The sequence below is a fragment of the Amblyomma mixtum genome, chromosome 4, assembly GCF_055824585.1.
Source record: "Amblyomma mixtum isolate Tamu chromosome 4, ASM5582458v1, whole genome shotgun sequence".
Classification (NCBI taxonomy): domain Eukaryota; kingdom Metazoa; phylum Arthropoda; class Arachnida; order Ixodida; family Ixodidae; genus Amblyomma; species Amblyomma mixtum.
The window spans coordinates 88,358,218-88,378,263 of record NC_143015.1 but is presented as its reverse complement, the minus strand read 5'-3'; the positions used below and the strand labels follow the sequence as shown (position 1 = coordinate 88,378,263).

Below are 20,046 nucleotides of genomic sequence, written 5' to 3'. Positions count from 1 at the left end.
GCGGCGCGCGCGGGCCAACACGTGGGAGCCGCCATTGCCAGCCCGGTCCAGCAGCCACCACTCGGCAGCGGCCACATTCCGGCAGCGGTGGGTGCAGCCGTAGCAGAGCCAGAGGGCGACGACGCCATGGATCAAAGCACCGATTTCAAGCGGCGCCGTTCCACCCACTCCTAGGAGGGGGAGGGAACAAAGGCAGCGGGGGGAGAGGAATCTGCTGCTAAGCGCGAAGCGCTGAAGCTCACTGCCCCTTTCTCACCTCACCCTCCCCCCCCCCCCCCCCACGCGTCCAGAGGGAGCGACCACAGGACAGGAGGGGACAACGAAGAGTGAAGCATTCTCCTCCTCTTCAGCCAACCTCTCCTTTCCACCTTCTCTTCCTTCCGGGGGCGAGGGCGGCAGTGAGACAACTAACGAGCCCTCCTTCCCTCAAGGAGGAAGCCTCCAGGAGTTGCCGACCGCTCAGTCACCGACCAACAACGCGCCGGTGACGACAGCGGTCGAGTCCCGCTTTTTCTCGCAGGATCCCGACATGCTCCCTTCTTATAGTACCCCTACTGCAGCTGCGCCATCAGCGCCATCCGCGATCCCAACTGCTTTGAACACAGCCGCGCAGCTCGCCGCGACGCGCGGCACTGGAAACCACGACCACCCCCCCCCCCCCCCCCCCTCCCGCAGGTTACCAGCGCTGTGGAGGCCAGCTACGCGCTCTTACCGTGGCACGCGGCCTAATTCAGGGCCCAACGGCGGCGACGTGCTGCCTTAAAAAAGGCAGCTGAGGCAGTCCAGGCCTCCGACAACGTCGTGGGCACCATCCTGTTGCGGCCAGCTGACCGCGGCGTGGCCTTCTCCAAGGAGCAGGGATGGGAGCTCGCGGAGGAGTTTGCACCGCGACCGGGCGTCTTGGCGATGCGAGTCAACATGAGCCGCAACGTGGTGGCCGTGGATGTGGACAACGAGGCCACCCTGCGCGCACTGCCGGACATTGCCATCGTCCGTGGCATCGCGGTGCGCGCGAGGGAGCCTGCTGCCCGCAACATCTCTACGGGCCTCGTGTTTGGAGTGGACGCCCGGCGCACTCCAGAGCAGCTCCTTGATGGTCTCGAGACCTCTGTCCCCATCGTGTCGGCGTCGCTTTCTTGGAGCACTCTGGCCCTTAGATATGCGGCGCCGGCGCCACCGGCGGCAGTCTCTCTTTTCAGGAGGCGTCTGGCGGTTGGAGCCTGCCGACCACGGCCGCTGCAGTGCACCCGGTGCACGAGCTTGGGGCACGTCACGGAGGCCAGCAGAGCGCCTGCGCGCTGCCCTCGCTGCGGCGGACCTCAAGAGGCGGCGGACCATGTGCGCAGAAAACGCCACACTGCATCAACTGTGGCGGGCGACACTGGACCACAAACCCAGCTTGCCCGCACTGGCAGAGAGGACGCCATGTGGCCACTTTGATGGCCACTTCAGTGGTCCCTCTCTCCAGGCGGGCAGTTCGAACGGTGGTTCAGGCTGAAACCGCGCTTCCTGCGCAGCTGAGCCAACCACCGCGCCAACGCTGCTACGCGCAGGTGGCCGCCCAAGCCAAGCCGCGGCAGAAGCAGCAGCCGCGGCAGAAGCAGCAGCCACAGCAGAAGCCACGCGGCCAGACATCGGACCTGCCCAGCGCCGCACAACACGCCACCGCATCAGCTCTCCCCTCCAGTGGCCAGCCTCCTGATGCTCAAACTCTCCTTATGGAGACAATCCTGGCCGCCCTGCAGGCGGTCCTCGTGGATCTCCCGGAGGGATGATTCCAGACGGCGCTGCTTAGAAGCAGCACCACTTGCCTCACAGATTGGCCCACACCATGGCTAGTCGCCCGACGCCCCCCCGTATCCCATCCATTCTTCAGTGGAACGTACGCTCCCTTGCGGCGCGATATCCCGAGCTCCGTGTGCGCGTGTCGGAAGATTCGCCCGAAGTGATCGCGCTGCAGGAGACGTACGTTCGCACGCAAGACGGGCCGCCCGAAATGAGGCTGCCAGGCTATGTGGGCTACCACTCACCCACGACATGTGAGGAGGCGTTTGTGCCGCTGTGCCGTGCTGTGATCCCTCCCACAAACCCGGGAAATCTCGATGTGTTGTGTATGTTAGTGTTATTGCATATGGGATACCACAAGGGTCTATACTTGGTCCATTATTGTTTCTGTTGTATATCAATGGTAATATAAATATTCCACAAACCCCACAAATTATCCTGTATGCTGATGACACTAACGCCTCTTTTGCTGGAGCGAATTTTGTAGATATTGAGAGGCAGGCGAATGTCTGGCTGTGTAAGCTATCGGTGTGGCTTGGCGTAAATAAATTAGCTCTGAACACGAACAAAACAAAATATATTGTATTTCGATCAAAAAATAAATGTACGTCAGATATTATTCTGCGCTTCGGCAATGAACAAACCGAACTCGTTGCATCACATAAATTTCAAGGTGTAATCTTTCAGGAACACCTAAACTGGTGTGCACATGTCGCAAAAGTTCGAATAGATATCTCAAGAACGATTGGGCTCACATATAAACTAAAGGATTTGCTACCACTTTGGTTAAAAAAGCAATTGTATTAAGCTCTAATACACCTCCGTCTGCACTACTGTCTTCTTGTAGGTTCCCAAAATTTGTTTTTGTGGTCGCACCCCATACATGTACTACAAAAACATTTTATGAGCCAAATAGAAAATGTCCCGCGCCGAACTTACTCAGCCCGTTATTCCAAAAACGGCGAATCCTGACTATCGCAAACATCCTATGTAAAAAACTAGCAGTAGCTACATACACTCAAATGAAACAGAATGCATCATCGTTCGTAGCGAAATATGTTCATAAAGAACATATGTATAATCTCCGGCATACCATTTATAACAAAGACAGGATTCGTACAAACTACGGAACACAAAAGTTAACATATCAGATTCCTGACTTCTTGAATAAGCACTCCATGGTTATGAATATCATTACTGACAGTTCTTCAGCTCAATCCTTTAAAAAAGAACGCTGACACATTTTTTTTGAGCACGCAATTCTGACTATTCCCTTTCTTTTTCTGGGTTCCAAGTAGACACCAGATGGTTTTTGTTGTGAATGTTTTATTGTTCCTGCTTGTTTATTTTCTCTGCTATTACTACATGCCATTTATTTTAGCTGTTTGTTTACTCGCAATATAACCCAGCCCTGTATGCTATATGCTGTCTTAATGTGTTCCTTTTATGTTGGTGATTACTGATCGAAACTTTGCTCAACGATGTGACTGTAACTGCTGTTGAGTGATGCAATTGGGAAGGGGGGAAGGGGGCAGACACTGAGTCAGGCATTAATTTGCCTTTATGTCTGCCTCCTGGGCACCTATTACTGTTGCCTGAATAAAATGACTGACTTTGATGTGCAGCGCGATGTACAGCACGTCCTCTTTGGTTCGGCGGCGGCGACGAGTGACGCGCAGGAGTGTGTGGTGGTGACAGTGCGCGTCGGTGGCTTGTGTCTACGTGCGCCGAGTTGTTGCGTGGAACGCCGTGTGGTTTCGTGCAGTGTCATCATGCTGTGCCCCGCAACAGATCATCGTAGGTGATTTTAATGCCCACTACTGCGCGTGGGGAAGTGCGCGAAACAGTGCGGGCGGCGATGACCTGCACGACGCAGCTACGCAACTGGGCCTCACCCCCCTCAACACCGGCGAGCCCAGCTTCCGACGACGCGGCACACCTGGCTCCTGCATCGACGTCTCCTTCGCGTCCAGCGGCATCGAGGCAAACTGGCATCGAGCACCATCACTCTGGGGCTCGGATCACTACTCCATCCTCATCGAGCCCACTGCTACGGAAGCGCGCGCTAAGCGCACCTACTCCAACGTGAACTGGAGCCGCTTCCGCAGCGAGGTTGATACTGCAGCCGCATCCGGCGCGGACTTTTTCTCCAGCCTGGTCCGAAGTGCGCTCGCAGCAACACGGCGCGCTGAGGTTCGGGCAGGCCAACCCACGCCCGATAACAAGCTTCTCAACCTGCGCGCCAAGTGAGACCAAGCTGAACGACGGACCGACAGACCAGAAGACTGGACAGCATACAACCGGCTGGATGCGGTAGAAACCGTCCAGTCGCACTAACATCTGCGGCGGGAAAGCTCATGGAGCATATTGCGTTGCAGCGTCTGAACGAGCGGGCCGCGGAGGCGGAATTGTTTGACGAACGGAAGACGGGTTTCCGTGGGAAGCGGTGCACGGCCGACTCCATCTCTGACGTTGTTGCCGCGCTCGAGCATGCCGTCGCGGCGAGGCAGGTAGCTCTGCTGCTGCTGCTCGATGTGCAGGGCGCGTTTGACAACGTCAGCCGCGCACCCATCCTTGCGACGCTTGAAGGGGCCGGAGTGAGCGGGCGCCTTTTGCGCTATGTTCGGGGCTTCCTGAGCGGGCGCACTGTGCGTGTGCGAGTAGGGGACGCGCTCTCCGAGCCTCGCCCGGTGGACCACGGCGTGCCGCAGGGCTCTGTCTTGTCACCTTTTTTGTTCAATGTGGCCATGTCGGTGGTGCCGGGCTGCCTTCCCACGGGCGTCCGGCACCATGTGTACATGTCCATTTACGCAGATGACATAGCCCTGTGGTGCCTGGCTCTGCCGGGTGAGGCGCTCCGCGTGCGCGGGTGACTGCAGGAGGCCCTGACCGCAGTGGCCGCTCGTTTACGCGGCCTCAATCTGTCGCTCTGTGCTGCCAAGTCTGCCGCCATGGTTTCCGTTTCGCGCTCGCGCGCTAGACAGTCGCCGCTTGAACTGGACGGGACCTCCCTGCCGTGGCAACGCTCGGTGCGTTACCTGGGTGTGGACATCGACGAACGCTTCTCCTTCCGCCCCGCGGCGACCGAAGCCTGCGCGCAGACGAAGAGGACCACCGCCGCCGTACACAAGCTCTCCCCTCGAGACCAGGGGATCTCACAACAAGCCTCGCTGCGGCTCTACAATGCCGCAGCCCTGGGAGCCGCTCTCTACGCGCTCCCGCTCGTCACGGTGCGGAAACAGAACTGGAAACAGCTCGAGGTGCAACTACAGATGTGAAGGCCTGAAAAAAACACTGCAATTTTGAAAAAAAAAACGTTTTTTTTTTCGTTTTTTTTTTCAGACGAGAACAGATATAGAGAAACATCGAAAATTTCACAAGGCAATTTCAAGGTTTGATGATTGCTTACTTTTAGTTTATGTTTTTCTTTTTTCTTTAAAAACCATTACAGCGTGCATCGTTGAACGATTGGAGAGCAGTCGTCATCGCCGGTGCCAGGTAGTGCTTTTAAAATGTTCGTGCTGCGAGTACGCGGGTTGAAGGCCAGGTCTCATATAAGATCCAGGCTTGACTTAAAAACACACCAATACTTCAACTCACGGCTGAAGTAGAACAAAATGGCTGCAAATTCTACAGCGGTACACACATAGCATATATAACATAGGCTGCTGTGCACGTAAGCGGTTTTAGCCAAATACAAGCCTAGCTTCTTGATTTCCAACGTAGCAGAGTACAAGACATCCGCAGAAATTTGGTCCAGGACAGGGGTTTCAGCGTAGCACGTGGCCCCATCTACCTGGTGGCAAGACCTTTGCACCAACCAGCCGCTAACTCGTCTTGATGCCGACTGCTGCAGATACCGCCATCATCCGCCAGCTGCGAACGAAACTGGTCCCGTTTCGGAAACGTCTATACAAGGATTTGCAACAGGCTTTCAGGGGAACGCGTTCGAAAGCTTGTATATGTGAAGTCGAACCTAGCTGTGGACACAGCTTCAATCCATACTGCTGCCCGTAGTGCCGCATCCAGCGACACTGACTCTGAGTCCGATATGGAGTGACTTATAGGTCAGTTTTCATGTTCCCTTTCTCGGTGCAATAGAACAAGAAGTTCGTACCATAAATGTGATATTTATATCTTCATATTCGCCTGAAGTGCAAATAATTATCTTCTTGGTGCAATAGAACAAGTTCGTTTCACTATATGACATCTATAAGTGCATATTGGACTGAACTTCGGAGCATTATTGATCGTTGTGCTGTTGCCAATAAAACTGTTTTTATCACGCTTTGCAAAATTTCCAATTTTTCATGAAAAACCCTGAAAAAAACTTTTTTTTATGCCATTCAAAATTTCTTGAAATTTTACATCTCTAGGTGCAATACTGTAAAACCCTACATGTATTCCTCAGCCTCCCCGCGAACTCGCAGTGCGCGGAGACGCTAGCCGAGACGGGCGCGTGGCCACTACAACTTCAGGCCATGCGGCGCGCGTTGCACCACATCGACAGATTACACCGCGCACCGGACGGCGGACCGCTCCTTCAGCGTTTGCGCAAATACCCACGTTCGCGCACTGGAGCGGCGCTGCTCGAGTACGAGCAACTAACCAACGCGACGCCCCCATACGGCCTCTGTTCGCCCTGGCCTGCTGCCTCGGAGGTTCAGCGAGAGATCGTCGGCATCGCGGGAAAGCGGAGCACACCCCTCTGCGCTGTGCAGCAGCTGGCCAGAGCCGTCATACACGATGCGCTAGAGGACCATCTCCTCGTGTTTACCGACGGCTCAGTGGCTCGCCACAGCTGCTCGCTCGCAGCGGCTGCCACCATCCCCGCCCTGCGACTGCACCGCCAACAGCACACCACCGTACTGGGCTCTTCCACCACGGCGGAGCTGATGGAGATCCAGCTTGGGCTGGACCTGCTGCGTCCCTCCGCCGCCACGTCCCTCCGCCGCCCAGGTGTGCTGTGTTGTGTAACTCCCGCGCCGCCTTCAGCCGCCTGCAGACCAACGGCCGTGGCACCCCATTAGTACGCCAAATCCGTTCGCGCATCGCGCAGCTAGCGCAGCTCGGATGCGCCGTGCACGCGCAGTGGGCTCCCGGTCACTGCGGCAACGCCGGCAACGAGGAAGCTGACGAACTCGACAGCCGCACATGAGCTGCCTCCCAGCAACCTTCCTCTTGCGTTGGAGGACGTGCGTGCGGTCATCCAGGATCATCTCCGACGGTAGCACCCCAACCCCGCATCGCAGGGGAGGTGAGCGCATTTTTTACATCACCGGCTGTCGCCGACTCACGCGGACGCAGCGCGCAATGATCCCGGGCCCGGGGAACGACGGGTGCGTCACGGGTTCGCGACGAGTGCAGTGTGTTTTGGATGCGGTGCGGCAGGAACTCTAGAGCACTTGCTCCTTCGCTGCACCGCGTTAAACTGATGCCCGCCGCGACATGCTTGCGGCCTACAGGGCGCTGGGCATTCTTCCCGACGCTCTTTATGCGCTATTGTGGCCGCAGTGTAGTACGCGCGCCCGCGAGCGAACAATGGTGAGCCTCTGTTAATTCCTCGAAAAGACGGGCTTGACGTCCCGCCTGTTCTCCGCGAGGTAGTTACGTGCAGTGACCGAACGCTCCGCGTGTGCTACCTTGGACGATGAACAGCTGGACGCCCCCACTCCAGCTGTTTTGTGCTTTGTGTCGTGCGCGTGTGTCTGTACTGTGTCCTACCAGACCTTCACGCGCATGCGACCTGTCAATATTTATATTTATCATATAAATAGATTTTTATTGTCAGTGTACTCCTCCCCCTGTCCTTTCTACAATCCCCTCACCCCTTTTGTTTCACTTCTACACTCTGCCTGCTATCCTTTATTTCCGCTGCCCCAGCTCAGGTGCTTTAAGCAGTGATAGCAGATGCCGGGGCAGAAAAAATTCTTTTACCTTCCATATTCAATGCAAAACAAACACCACTACAACATAAAATGACAGTAGGCAATCCAACGCAATATTGCATCCCAGTTCATGTGTGAAGCGTAAACGAGACAATTACATTAGCGTTCGCTTTAATTTGATCTAGCCACGAATGCGGAATGGTTGAATAAGCGTGAAATGTTTGGGCCGCTTGTGAACCGCGCCCCATTATTTACGCTACCATCATTATTCAACAAGAAAATATTGGAACACTTGCAGGTGTCGTTTAAACGTATGCGGCTCGAGCTCCCCACCTAGCTGTCGTATCTATACCAGACTATGAATATGTCGACATCGACTTTGTAAACGTCCATTCGGTTTTACATGTTTTTGCTCTTATGGTGGTCGCCCATACTTAATTACATGCTTCTGCCACCGGAAACTAGCCATAAAACTTCACCCGGCTACGCACTATACGTACACAACCAAGACAATATTAAGGTCGAATATTACTGGATCTATTTTACGAAACGCACAAAATGTGATGGACGCAATTGACAAATTTCTTTCCAGATTCTCCTCATCTTCTGTAGTTGCCGCCACTGTAATTGTAATGGTTTGTGGCTCTATATTGAATGTGACCCCAACAGACGCCAGAATGAAAACTAACATTGCAGACAATTCTTTAACATTGTCTCCAATGTTAGTTTTCATTCTCGCGTCTGTTGGGGCCACATTCAATATAGAGCCACAAACCATTACCCCTTGTACAGGTGTCTGGTTTGCATTTATCAGCTCCTGACGTCTGGTGCAAAAGTCTCAATATCCTTGTCCAGCCAAGGATATCTATTGAGGTTACCCAGGCCTCCTTAATGCTTCTACTAGCAGCCATTTCTAAAATTTGTATGTGTTCACTAGGTAGCATTAACATTTTAAGGCCTCTACAACAGAGATGGTTTTTTACATTTCTCTAATATTCAACAAAAAACTTTTCCAATACCTTGTGCTGGACGCATGATGGCCTCAGTTGCCTATGTTCCATAAAACCCAACACAACACATATAATCGCCACCGGAGACTCCAATAATAATATCCATGATGCGGTGGTCTAGCTTGGAGGACGTCATCATTTTTGCGATTGTGCACTGGATTGATTGGCTCACACTCATACTTTGGGTGATGAATGTCAATCAGGATGTGTTAATATTACGTAACAAATCACTAAGAAAATCATCCATGAACATGACACTGTCTGGGAAAACTTTTGCATTATTTAAAATTGTTATTAGGTACTCCAAATCATAGCATTACAGAATTTCATTCTGAGCAAACAATGCCACTTTGACACAAGTTGTGTTGGGAATGCACATCTCACCTGCTACATTGTCAGTACCCAAAATTAATCGTTTAACTACTCCGGGCAGTACCATTTTATGCCCGTTAAAACCGAAGTCACATTTATATAACGAGCGTGTTCGATGTGCTTGTCGCCCGTGAGCATTGCTTTTACTATGGTAACTGGAGGATGCAAGGGGTATCCATGCAGATCTTATTGTAGAACTATAACGACGTTTGGTGTAGTGTTGCACGATCTGTCATTTAGTTCTGTAGTTAATAAGCTGATTTCTGATATCTCCGTTGAGTACAGAGTCTGTGACTACTATGCTATTCAGATAGCTTTTTGCCATCAACATGACGTCGTACAACGACACTTGCAATTCTCGGATGTCTTCGTGACTCACTATGCCAACTTTTCCACGCATTGATATCCCATGAGGATTGTGTCTCACGATTTTAACGGCGTGCATTTGGCTGGCATTTCTGTAACATTGCATATTGCAGCAGTGTTTTGACAGTTAGCAGCCTTTTTCATTCGCCTCCCTTTGGCCATGTCATTGGTAACCAACGTTATGTTTTCAACACCATACAAGGCATCCAGAGTCATATCAGTTTCGGAATCGTAACCTTTCAAACAATGCACATCCACTGATTTCGTATGCGCATCTACATTCGTATTTATAGACACACAATGCACGCAAACAACACTAGGTGTGTTCAATACTCCATGCGAGCGCCTGATGTAATCATCACATCTCATCATCTCTACCCTTTCAATGAATGACATTGGGTGTTCAAACCTGATATTGTCTTGTTTCGTTCCATTGAATGGCCATAACCCTAGTCCAACAATACCAATGCAAGAATGGCTTTAGAATATTATATTAACAAATTCATTGTAATGTTTGGAGTGTCGCTATCAAGTCTGTCCCAATGCATAGTTACACTGATTCCGGACGTTGGTGCCCGGATCGGTTTTCAGTGGGCCATCTGGCATCGGTTGTTGCTGGGGCTCCGGGACTTGCAAGTGTAGGCGTCGTTTGTCGTTGATGTAATGTTCGTCGAATTCATGAAGGCAGAGTTCCGGAAATAGATAGAGAGCCTGATTGACTTATTTAAAACGATTTCGCAACGAGCAGGAGCCGACCCTTTTATATGCTGAAATGCACGTCACTCATGTATGTGGAAATTGCGACCGACGCATTTTGCGCACGTTTCACATGTTCTAGCGTGTTGCCATCTGCGTACACAAAGAGAACAAACACCTTTATTCACACATATTGCATTCCGAATATACGATACATTACTGATAATCTAATTACCTGCTGCAGCGGTTCCGAGGATTGCAGTACTTCGATTGGCATTGGCTATTACTCTGTTGGTTGCATTGGTAATGGCTTGGTTAGCTATGTTCCATTAAACTCAGCACAACATATTAATCCCAGAGAAGGTGTTAAAACATTCTTGATGATTCATTCATTCCATGTGGCTGCAATAGAATCGGTTCCAACTGGAGTTTCCGCCGGATAATGGCAAGAGCAGTACATTCCCGTTGTAGAGACAATGGCAGGCAACATTATATATGTTATGTATATTATTTACTACGGCAGCGCGAAGTCACTAATTTCAAATCCTCAAAGAAACCACCACTGCTGGCTGAGACATGAAAGTACATAGAGCTGAAATGGAGCATTGAACTAAATTAGCGTGTTTATGGACAACCGCAGTAACAAGACACGACACCCATAAAAAGTTTCGCTAGTCTGCCATTTCGGTGCCCTGGAATGAAAGCTACGAGGTCTAAGGGGCACTGCAATATCAATAGCAACGCAGGCTTACGCCCTCTCAAATCAGTTGAGTATAAAAGTTAGCCGAAGGAACATACTTTATTTCGTGCCTGCCTTGACAGCGTTATGAATGCTTTTCATGTTCATGATGCCTGAGAACACCGCAGCAGCCGTCTTGAGATTGAAGGCGGAACCAGGCGGAAGCACAGTGGCGGATACCCCAGTGCGAAGTACGAAACTGCGTCCTATCGTAAGCCTCTATTGGGGAAAATGTGGGCAGGTTTAGCGGACGATTTTTTGCAGCCGACTGGTAAGATAAGGGCAACGCAGGGAGCTGTGGAGAGGAAAATGACAGATGTCGCGTTAAGATCGAGGAAGAGGGTAGAGGGTCAGGGAAAAACTAGAATCCTAGTTAATGAAATCCTAGTCGAAATGAGCTTGGGCAGGGCCTGTAATATGAAGGCAGGGTAACCGCTGGTCCTTAAGGGTAACGGAGTAGATTTCAAGAGACGACAAGCGTAGCAGGAGGCGGGAGAAAGTTAGGTGGACGGATGAGATTAAGCAGTTTGCGGGGATACGGTGGCCGCACCTGGTAAAGGACAGGGTTAATTGGAGAGACATGAGATGTCCTTGCCCTGAATAGAGCGTAGTGAAGAAGTACTTTGATTTGGGCTAGTTGGTTCATATCTTGAAAGTAGTTCGGACGGCGCGAAAACAACAAAGACAAAGGAGACACGAACACAACAGGACGGGCGCCAACTCAGACTTGACAATCTTGCAAATGCGCCTGATGTGGCCACAAGATGGCTGCAGAACACCGACAAGGGCCTGCACCTCAAATGGAACGATTTTTCGCTTCAAGCAGAAGGAAAGCACCCGAGACTGGCAAGTAGATACGGCAATAAGGTTGGTACACGTAATGACGGGGTCGGTACAGAAACTTGAAAAGAGGAAAGGGCCCAATGCAGAAGAAATATGCTCAAGAAGTACTTTGATTTGGGCTAGTTGGTTCATATCTTGAAAGTAGTTCGGACGGCGCGAAAACAACAAAGACAAAGGAGACACGAACACAACAGGACGGGCGCCATCCCTGACTTGAGAATCTTGCAAATGCGCCTGATGTGGCCCCAAGATGGCTTGTCGGTGTTCTGCAGCCATCTTGGGGCACATCTTGGGGCAGCTCTTGGGGCAGCTCTTGGGGCACATCTTGGGGCCACATCTTGGGGCCACATCTTGGGGCCACATCTTGGGGCCACATCTTGGGGCCACATCTTGGGGCCACATCTTGGGGCCACATCTTGGGGCCACATCTTGGGGCCACATCTTGGGGCCACATCTTGGGGCCACAACAAACGGACTGCATTGACACGTGAAGCAGTGCTTGGCTAAATTAGTTTCAATCTTTCCTAATGTGTTAGCATGTTCCATTAGCCTCACATTAACACATCGGCCAGTCTGGCCTATGTAGGAGCGGCCACGGGAAATAAGTCTTTGATAAACTACACCCTTGCTACATGGAACGTATTCCTTTACATGCTTAACATGACATCCCTTCCTCCTGCGTCCTTCGCATTTCCTTTGAACGGCCGTGTCACAGACCAATGGAATGTGTCTCGTCAGGAATTCTCTCGGGGCTCGGCTATCGGCGAACGAAGCCGACTGGAATTCCAGGAGGAGTGGTATGTTCTAGAGCGGTGGTACAGGTGCGCTGTTTTTGTTTAAAAATGGAGAGTGCAGGCATAGCCGACTCGGCGACGCCTGTCACGGAAGACCTTTTGCGTTCCCTCCTGCTCTCCCGCGCGGCGCTCCGAGGGAACTTCGCGGTTTAATGCGTCCCCTCGGCCCCGTCGTCACCGCGCTGACAAAAGCGCCCCGATGATGAGGGAAAGGGAAGAAGTATGCTATCTGCCGGCCCGTCCAGGTTGCAGAAGGCGGTTGGCACAGTCGGGAGGAAATAGGCAGCTGAAGAGGTTGGGTGGTGTTTGCGGGCGTGGAGGTCCGAGTTACCGCGCCGAGGCACGCGTTCCATCGCACAAGGCCCGCCGCCGTCGAGCCATCGTCGCATCCACAACCACCCGAACCAGAGTCATCGCCGCAGCCCCCGTATGTTAATTGTCCGTCGGACTTTCTGCTTTTCTAGCTCTAACTTTTTGTATATTACTTCTTTTCATGCCCTGTACGCCTTCTTGTTCTCTGTAGTTGGATTTGTGTGTTCTTTGTATTGTCTCTCTTGCTTGTCGCGTTTCGTGTTTTGTATAGTTTTTCGGCTACTCCTCTGTTCGTTTTACCTGTTTTTGTGTTTTCCTGTATTCGAGTAAATATTTCTTCTAAACCCGCAACCCCTTGAGTTCCTTTGGAGGACTGACGCACCGACACACGTGCACCTCGCACGGGCTGACCGACCTCAACAAATAAATGTTGCACAACGCTCGCTTTTAGGCTACAGGGGAGCGTAAAGCGGCCCCTGTGTTTCGACGGCTTGGACCAGGCAGCCGGTTGGTGGGCGATAGTTGTGACAGGCCGCGACTATATTTTCTAGTTTGTTAGGGGCTGAAAAAAGGGCATCCACTCCGTGCTTAGCACCCACTCTTTTTAGCCTGTGTGATAGGGCGTGTACATATGGCATGACAACCACTTGCTTGCGTTCTTTTGACACACTTCGCCGTTCCAAGCCATGCTCCGATGACTTCAATGTGCGGATAACTTTGTCTGCGCTCGACGCAAGAACAGAATCGGGATAGCCCGCTTCTTTGCACCTCTTGACTTGTGTTGCCAGGCTGCTTCCCATTTGGTGTGGATAGGACCTCCTCACTGCCATGGTTAAACAGCGTTTTACTATCCCTGCATTTGGCAGCTTGGAGTGAAATGACTTATAGTTCAATAGTGGCTTTTCGCTTCTAGGTGAATACTGCCAGCAAATATGGTTCGCGTGAACTGTCAGTTTTAAATCAAGGAACTGCAAGACGCCTTCCTGTGGGACTTCATGGGTGAATTTCAATCCAGATTCATCTCTTGTAAAGACGTCAAGGACCCTTGTCACATCTTCATCGTTGAGGGACTCGGCAATCACTAGAAAATCGTCTACATATCGGAAGATTCTTAAACCATTTCCGACGAGATCACCCTCTATATCAACTTTGCTTTAAAAAATGTTGCTGACGACTGGGGCTACCTTTGACCCCATGCACACTCCGGTCTTTTGCATGAATACTTTACCGTTCCACACGACATAAGTGTTGTTGAGGTAAAACGAAAGCAGTTCCAAAAAAGCGGCAGTTGTGATCCCGCAGTCACTTTGGAACTTGAATTCATCATTGTCATCCTCGATACATATTCTCATATACTTCATCAGTTGGTTATGCGGGAGGGAATAGCACATATAGACCAAATATACACTGAAACAAGTGAGTGGTGCAGTTACGTTATCCAAGAAGAACTTAGTCACAACTTCAGAGTTCTGTATCTGGAAAGGGTCTGATGTCATTAGGGAGGACAAGTGGTTTTATAGGTAGGAAGACGCAACGAATTGCCATGAATTGTCCTCTGAAACGATAGCTCTGAATGGTATATCTAGCTTATGAGTCTTCGCTGACAACAATTTCCAGCACTGAGACTTCAGCTTTTTTCACCCTCTTAACCGAGCCTTCAAGGCTGAACCTCTGCAATAATTCATTCTTCATCTTACACCTCGTCGGGTCCCTTATAACTCTTTTGAAATTGTTTAGCACGTCTTCACTAGCCTTAATACCGAATTGGTCTTCAGATAGTACGACAAAGAACCCTTTATCAGACTGCACAACGCGCAAGCGATTGTCACACGGGTAGATAACTAAGGAGCGAAACTTATTGCTCTGCCCTCTAGTCCGGCCACTACTAGCAGCAGCAGCAGCATCAACACATTCGGACTCGCATCGGTTCCTGTCCTCAACCTTAGTAATCGCCCGAAACGTGTCAAGTAAGGCCAACATCTCAATGGTTTCCATACCAAGTTCCATGCAAAACGTAGGCCCGAGGCGCAGAGTCCTCTGCTGCTTGGAAACCGCGGTTATATCACCCAGTACCAGAAGCTTTCCATCCGTGGGAGGTCGTCTAGCGAGATTGGAAAGAGACTTGCGGACCACATTCCAAAGGAATTCTGTGAGCTGGTCTGTTGTCTTGATCTAGTCGCGATAGCTGCGCTGATTAAGGCGTAAATTCCTGTCGCAGCACTTCGTCTGTAGCAAATCTTTAAAGAACCTCGCCGGTCGCCACCACTCACTTTTCAAAATCTTGCATATCCTCTTCGTGTGGCCTAAAGACGGTCGAAGCCATCCACATCGCGCTTGTAATTCTTGGGGGCAAATGTCATGACGGCAGTGCCATGCCGCTGTCCGAGCACGGCAGACGCACACAGCGATGAGTGGTGATAGCACCGCTGGGTTGTGCACGTCCAAATTTTGACACATAAAAGAAGCCCAAGTACAAGAAATATACTGCAGAAGAATGGAAGTCTGGGCGAGTTGGTACTGATTCATAATTTTTGCAACAGCGCTACACAACGAGGACAACGAGCAAAGAGTGACACAAAGACGGCGCTGAAATTACAACTGTTTTATTGGGAAAAAACACGCATCTCTGTATAGTCCAGGCATCTACAAACATACGCAGCGTCAGTAAAAGCGTCACACCCAAACGTGCCTATCCGATAAAATCACCATAAATCAAGGTGCGTTCCCCGAAGCGTTATCCACTATGCAGCAGGCTCATTTCCTTAGCTGTTATAATTACAGATGACGCATTGACACACCAATCTTTCTTTCTAACGATGTGTCACTCTTTGCTCGTTGTGCTCGTTGTGTAGCGCTGTTGCAGAAATTATGAATCAGTACCAACTCGTCCGGACTTCCATTCTTCTGCATACCTTCACTGCTGCGCTCTTCACACGCGCAGAATGTGTTGCGGGATTCTTGGGTTTCCTAATTTCTATCAGTATTTTAAATAATAACCAGTCTGTGTGACGGAAGTGTTAATGCGAAGCAAGGGCGTCCGCAGAATTTTTTGCAGGGGGGGGCCCCATTGGTTGTTGGCGCCGGAGGGGGGGGGGGGTTATGTTCGTAGCAAAAAGGCACTATTTGCGGAGTAAATTTATTTATTTATATACAAATAAAATAAGTAAAATACACACATGAAAGAAAAATTACAAACAGCAAATTGAAGCGAGGCTAGGAGAGATACATTGGAGTTTATCAACGAAGAAACAATTAAAATTAATAAAAATGCAAAAAGATACTATCACTTCGTGGAGAAGAGTGCTCAGTCTTGCTGCATACGGGTTCTCGACACACCCGGATTGATGACCAGCACACAGCACAATATGTTCACAAACACGCAACGACAGTCACTCAGTCAGTCTTCCTTGAACAGAAACTGTAGACGCCTCGGATTTTTCTGGGCGAATTGCGTGATGACACTGGTGATAAATTCATTTCTGTGCTTCATTACACGCTCTCGGTGCACACTCATCATACAAAGGCCGTCCAGTCTGTCGTTTGTCATCGTTGAGCGTAGCCACGTTTTCACTCTCCTCATTGTACTGAAGGAGCGTTCGACCGTACAGGTAGTAACTGGCAAAGCCAGAGCCACCTCAATGGCTTTTGCAACACCAGGGAAGAATGTCTTGGCCTGATGTAGAAGCTCGCAGTAAGTTATTTCTGATGGGTCCCCAGTTTTGTTGCACCACATCTCGTACCAAGAGATGGCCTCTTCCTTGAAGTTGTCGATCCCGTAAAAGCACTGGAGTTCTTCGGCGAGAACAGCGAACTCAACACGGCTCAAGTGCTTCATTTTTGATGGATGCAGCTGGAGAAGTTTGAAGCTCCTCTCATTGCTTTCAGAAAAGCGCCGAGCTAAAGAAGCGGTGAGGGAGTCCAAGTACGGCACATATATTGCCACACGGTAGTATTCCTCTGGCGACTGAATCCCGTAGTTGTCTCGGTGGGCCTGACGAGAGACTTGTCTTGGTACAGATATCACCACATTTAAGTGATTGGCTGCCTCCCTTGCTGCATTCATGATGTTAGAGAACTCCTCTACAGCGTTTGTCCGGTGGCCGCGAAAAATACGTTGTAGCTCAGTGATGTGGCCATGCACAGAATGGAAGTCCATGGATACACCTTGCAGAATGTTCGTAGCTGGTTCGAGCCGAGCGCTGTACTTCGCTACAATATGCAAGCAGACGATGAAAGATGAGCTTGTTGTTGCGCAGTAGAGGATGTGAGCTCGTTGTCTAGTTGCAGCGTTCGAGTATGATTCCGTGGACGCGAGCTGCTCGAGTGCTTCGACTATGGCCACGTAATGCTGAGAGAAGATCCTAATAGACTTGTACTTTGCAGACCATCTTGTCTCACACAGCATCGGAATGTTGGGCACCAATTTTCTCCGGAGCACGCTCTCGCGGAAGAAGTTTATGGTTTGTTTGATTATCCCAATTGTGTTTCGAATTTCAGAGACGTCGTTCAAATCGTTGATGACGAGATTTAGTTTGTGACTTGCACAGTGGAAAAATAGTGCCTTCGGGAACTGTTTTTGTATAATTTTGTTCACTCCAGCTTCTTTTCCAGCCATTGTAGAGCATCCATCGTACCCCTGTCCAACGAGGTTCGAAAGAATCAGTCCGACATTCGTCAAAAGCTTCAAGATTGCCGCGGCGATGCAAGCGGAGTTTAATTGCTCCAGCTCTACAAATCCCAAAAACTGCTCTCGAACGCACACTTCGACTTCCGCCTTGTCAATAAAGCGAACGCCTATAGACATCTGCTCTTTTCCTGAAATATCTGCAGTTTCGTCAGCAAGAACGGAAAAAGCAAACGCTTTGTTAGTCTCGGTAACTATCTGCTCTCTCAGGATGTCGCCACAGATTGTGATGATCTCGTTCTGGACGCGGACAGAAGTGTACTTGGCATTGCCAGCAGAAGAAGCGAAGTGCTCCTGAAGTAGAGTATCTCCAGCTTCTACACGAAAGTCAAGCAGATCATTGAAGACTCCACTATCGGACTGCTTGCCGCGAATCGGCAAGTCATGCGTCGCGCAAAAGACAATGGTGGAAACTATTGGAAATAGTTTCTCACGGTTCCTTTCAACTTGCGCGTGCAGTGCTCTGTTCAGCTGCTGTACAACGGGTAGCTGCTTGCCTTTCATCACATCCATAAAGTTCTGTGAGGCCGTCATTGCCTCCTGGTGCCATTGGGATTTTACGTGATCCCTGCACGCCTCGTGCATTTTTCTGTAGTTACTGAAAGCGCGCACGATAAAACTACCTTGAGTACCCCGGTGAACACGCGGAGGAAAAATGACGCAAAAACGACAAAAGGCGCCTTTCGCTGTCGCTGAATACGCAAGCCAGGGGGCGTAATCTCCCAGCCACTGATGTCGAAAAGGCCTCTTTCCAGGTGTTACATCCTTCTTAAAATCATATGTGACGTTTGGCGACCATGGCTTAGTAAGAAGACGTAACTTCAAAAAGTCCGGTATGCCAGTGAGTTTAGCTTTGCCTAGAAACTCTCCTAAGTCATATTCTTGAGGCAAGTTATTTGTTTTCTTGATGTTGTCTCCGGACTTCGATCCCAAGCAAGGAGAAAGGGAATCGTTTCGGCTTACTGCGTGACCGGAGCTCGCTGGTGGAGTTCCTTCCATGGAGACGACGACGCCGGCTACTGTCCGGTGATGAAAGGTTGCATCGCTCTGGTCAAATCCGGACTTGAATCCCAAGAAAGGAGAAATGGAATCATCTCGGCCTGCTGCATCACCTGAACTCACTGTTGACAGAGTCCCTTCCATGGAGTCGACGACATCAGCTACTGTCCGGTGATAAAAGCTTGCATCACTCTGTTCAAATGCTACACCGTTGTCACATGTCACACCAGAATCTGCAGGGGCGCATTTGGATAATGCTTCGTCAGACAACCGCTGACGCTTGAAGAAGCGTCGAATATCCATCATTCGGGACCGCGCGAGACAAAGCTGGCTATGGAGTTCCTCGGGGTTGGTAGTGTTAAAAATATATACACATTGATTGGAAAAACGGTTGAATGCGTACGTTGAAAACAAAAAATGACTATGTATGCAGCGAAAACTTATTTACAAGATAAATGCACGCTCGCAGCTTCATACACCTCGCTCCATCTTGCTCGCGCAACCGCACAGTCGAGTATTTGCACACACACTACTCGCCGCTCGTCATTTTCTCGTCCGCTGTCTTGGTTGTTCTCAGCTTCGTTGACAACCGGCCACTAAAAACACCGAAGCACAAACAAAGAGGCGCGCACACACAAGGAACGCCGCGCGACTTCCGAGGGGAAGGGACACTCGCCACTCCGGTCGGAAAATTTGTTTTGTGTGTTTTTATGAGGTTCAGAGCCCCAAAACGACTCAGGCTATGAGGGACGGACGGTCTCTTTACCATGCACTGACATCGCACAGTACATGGGCGCTGTTGGGATTTGAGGCCCAGCCAGAGGTGACAGGCGAGCCAGGCAGGCGCCATCGGGCTGCCTTGACCAAAGGCGCTGGTTTCCGGAGAAGACGCAAGGAACGCTGGTGTGGGGGCGCCTCTGGAGACTGCGTCGCCGTGAACAAAAGCAGCTAATCCCCTTTGCCGAAAATTCTGAAAGCGGCGCTTGTACCGAACTGCGCTCTCCCGTGGATCGGAGGAGACAGCGAGCGGCGGCGGCGCCAACTCATCGCCCGCTTGCCCCTGAGCAGTCCGACAAAGCGGGGATGGACACGGCTGATTTGTCCCTCCCTCCTGAAGAATTCATCGGTGGCCGGGGTGTGCACTGTCTGCCTCCGTGTCGCTATCTCTCTAGAGATCAAAGAAACAGGCACACATCTCAAGACGGCTCGAAACACATGCTCGCCGGTGCCGCTGTATGTCTGCAACGACGCGTCCCCGGACGCGGCACTTTGCAGATGTGACCCAAAGCGTGGAAGCAGGGCCGCTTTTACTCTTTTGGCTGAGCGCACCGCCGCCCCTGACGTGCGGCCATCACTCACGGTTCGAGTGAGTGATTTTCCAGGGGGGTGCAGCCGCCCCCCCCTGCCCCCCCCCCCCCCCCCTCCGGACGCCCATGATGCGAAGCATTTCTTGCCTCACGTTGGCGTGAACAGGATGTGTCGCCGCGAGCTCTGGACTGCGCGTCCAGATTATGATTATGATTATGATTATGATTTGGAATGATTATTAATGACCTCG

General features: G+C 50.8%; 2 protein-coding genes across 2 annotated transcripts; both read left to right on the top strand.

Moving 5' to 3' along the window:
• The first annotated feature begins 837 nt into the window (after positions 1-837).
• LOC149347336 (uncharacterized) lies at positions 838-1,775 on the top strand. Its single transcript, XM_089541558.1, has 2 exons — positions 838-1,338; positions 1,518-1,775. Exons 1-2 carry the CDS (start codon positions 907-909, stop codon positions 1,773-1,775), a joined length of 690 nt encoding a protein of 229 aa, XP_089397684.1. The 5' UTR covers positions 838-906.
• A 2,367-nt stretch (positions 1,776-4,142) lies between these two features.
• LOC149347335 (uncharacterized) lies at positions 4,143-4,658 on the top strand. The gene has a single exon (XM_089541556.1). The coding sequence runs from the start codon at positions 4,143-4,145 to the stop codon at positions 4,656-4,658; it is 516 nt and encodes a 171-aa protein (XP_089397682.1).
• The last annotated feature ends 15,388 nt before the right edge of the window (positions 4,659-20,046 follow it).

Excerpts from the sequence above, each read along its gene's own strand:
- LOC149347336 (XM_089541558.1), top strand. The coding sequence starts at position 907 with ATGCGAGTCAACATGAGCCGCAACGTGGTGGCCGTGGATGTGGACAAC. Across the intron at positions 1,339-1,517 it reads CTCAAGAGGCGGCGGACCAT|CTGAGCCAACCACCGCGCCA; the intron begins GTGCGCAGAAAA and ends CTTCCTGCGCAG.
- LOC149347335 (XM_089541556.1), top strand. The coding sequence starts at position 4,143 with ATGGAGCATATTGCGTTGCAGCGTCTGAACGAGCGGGCCGCGGAGGCG.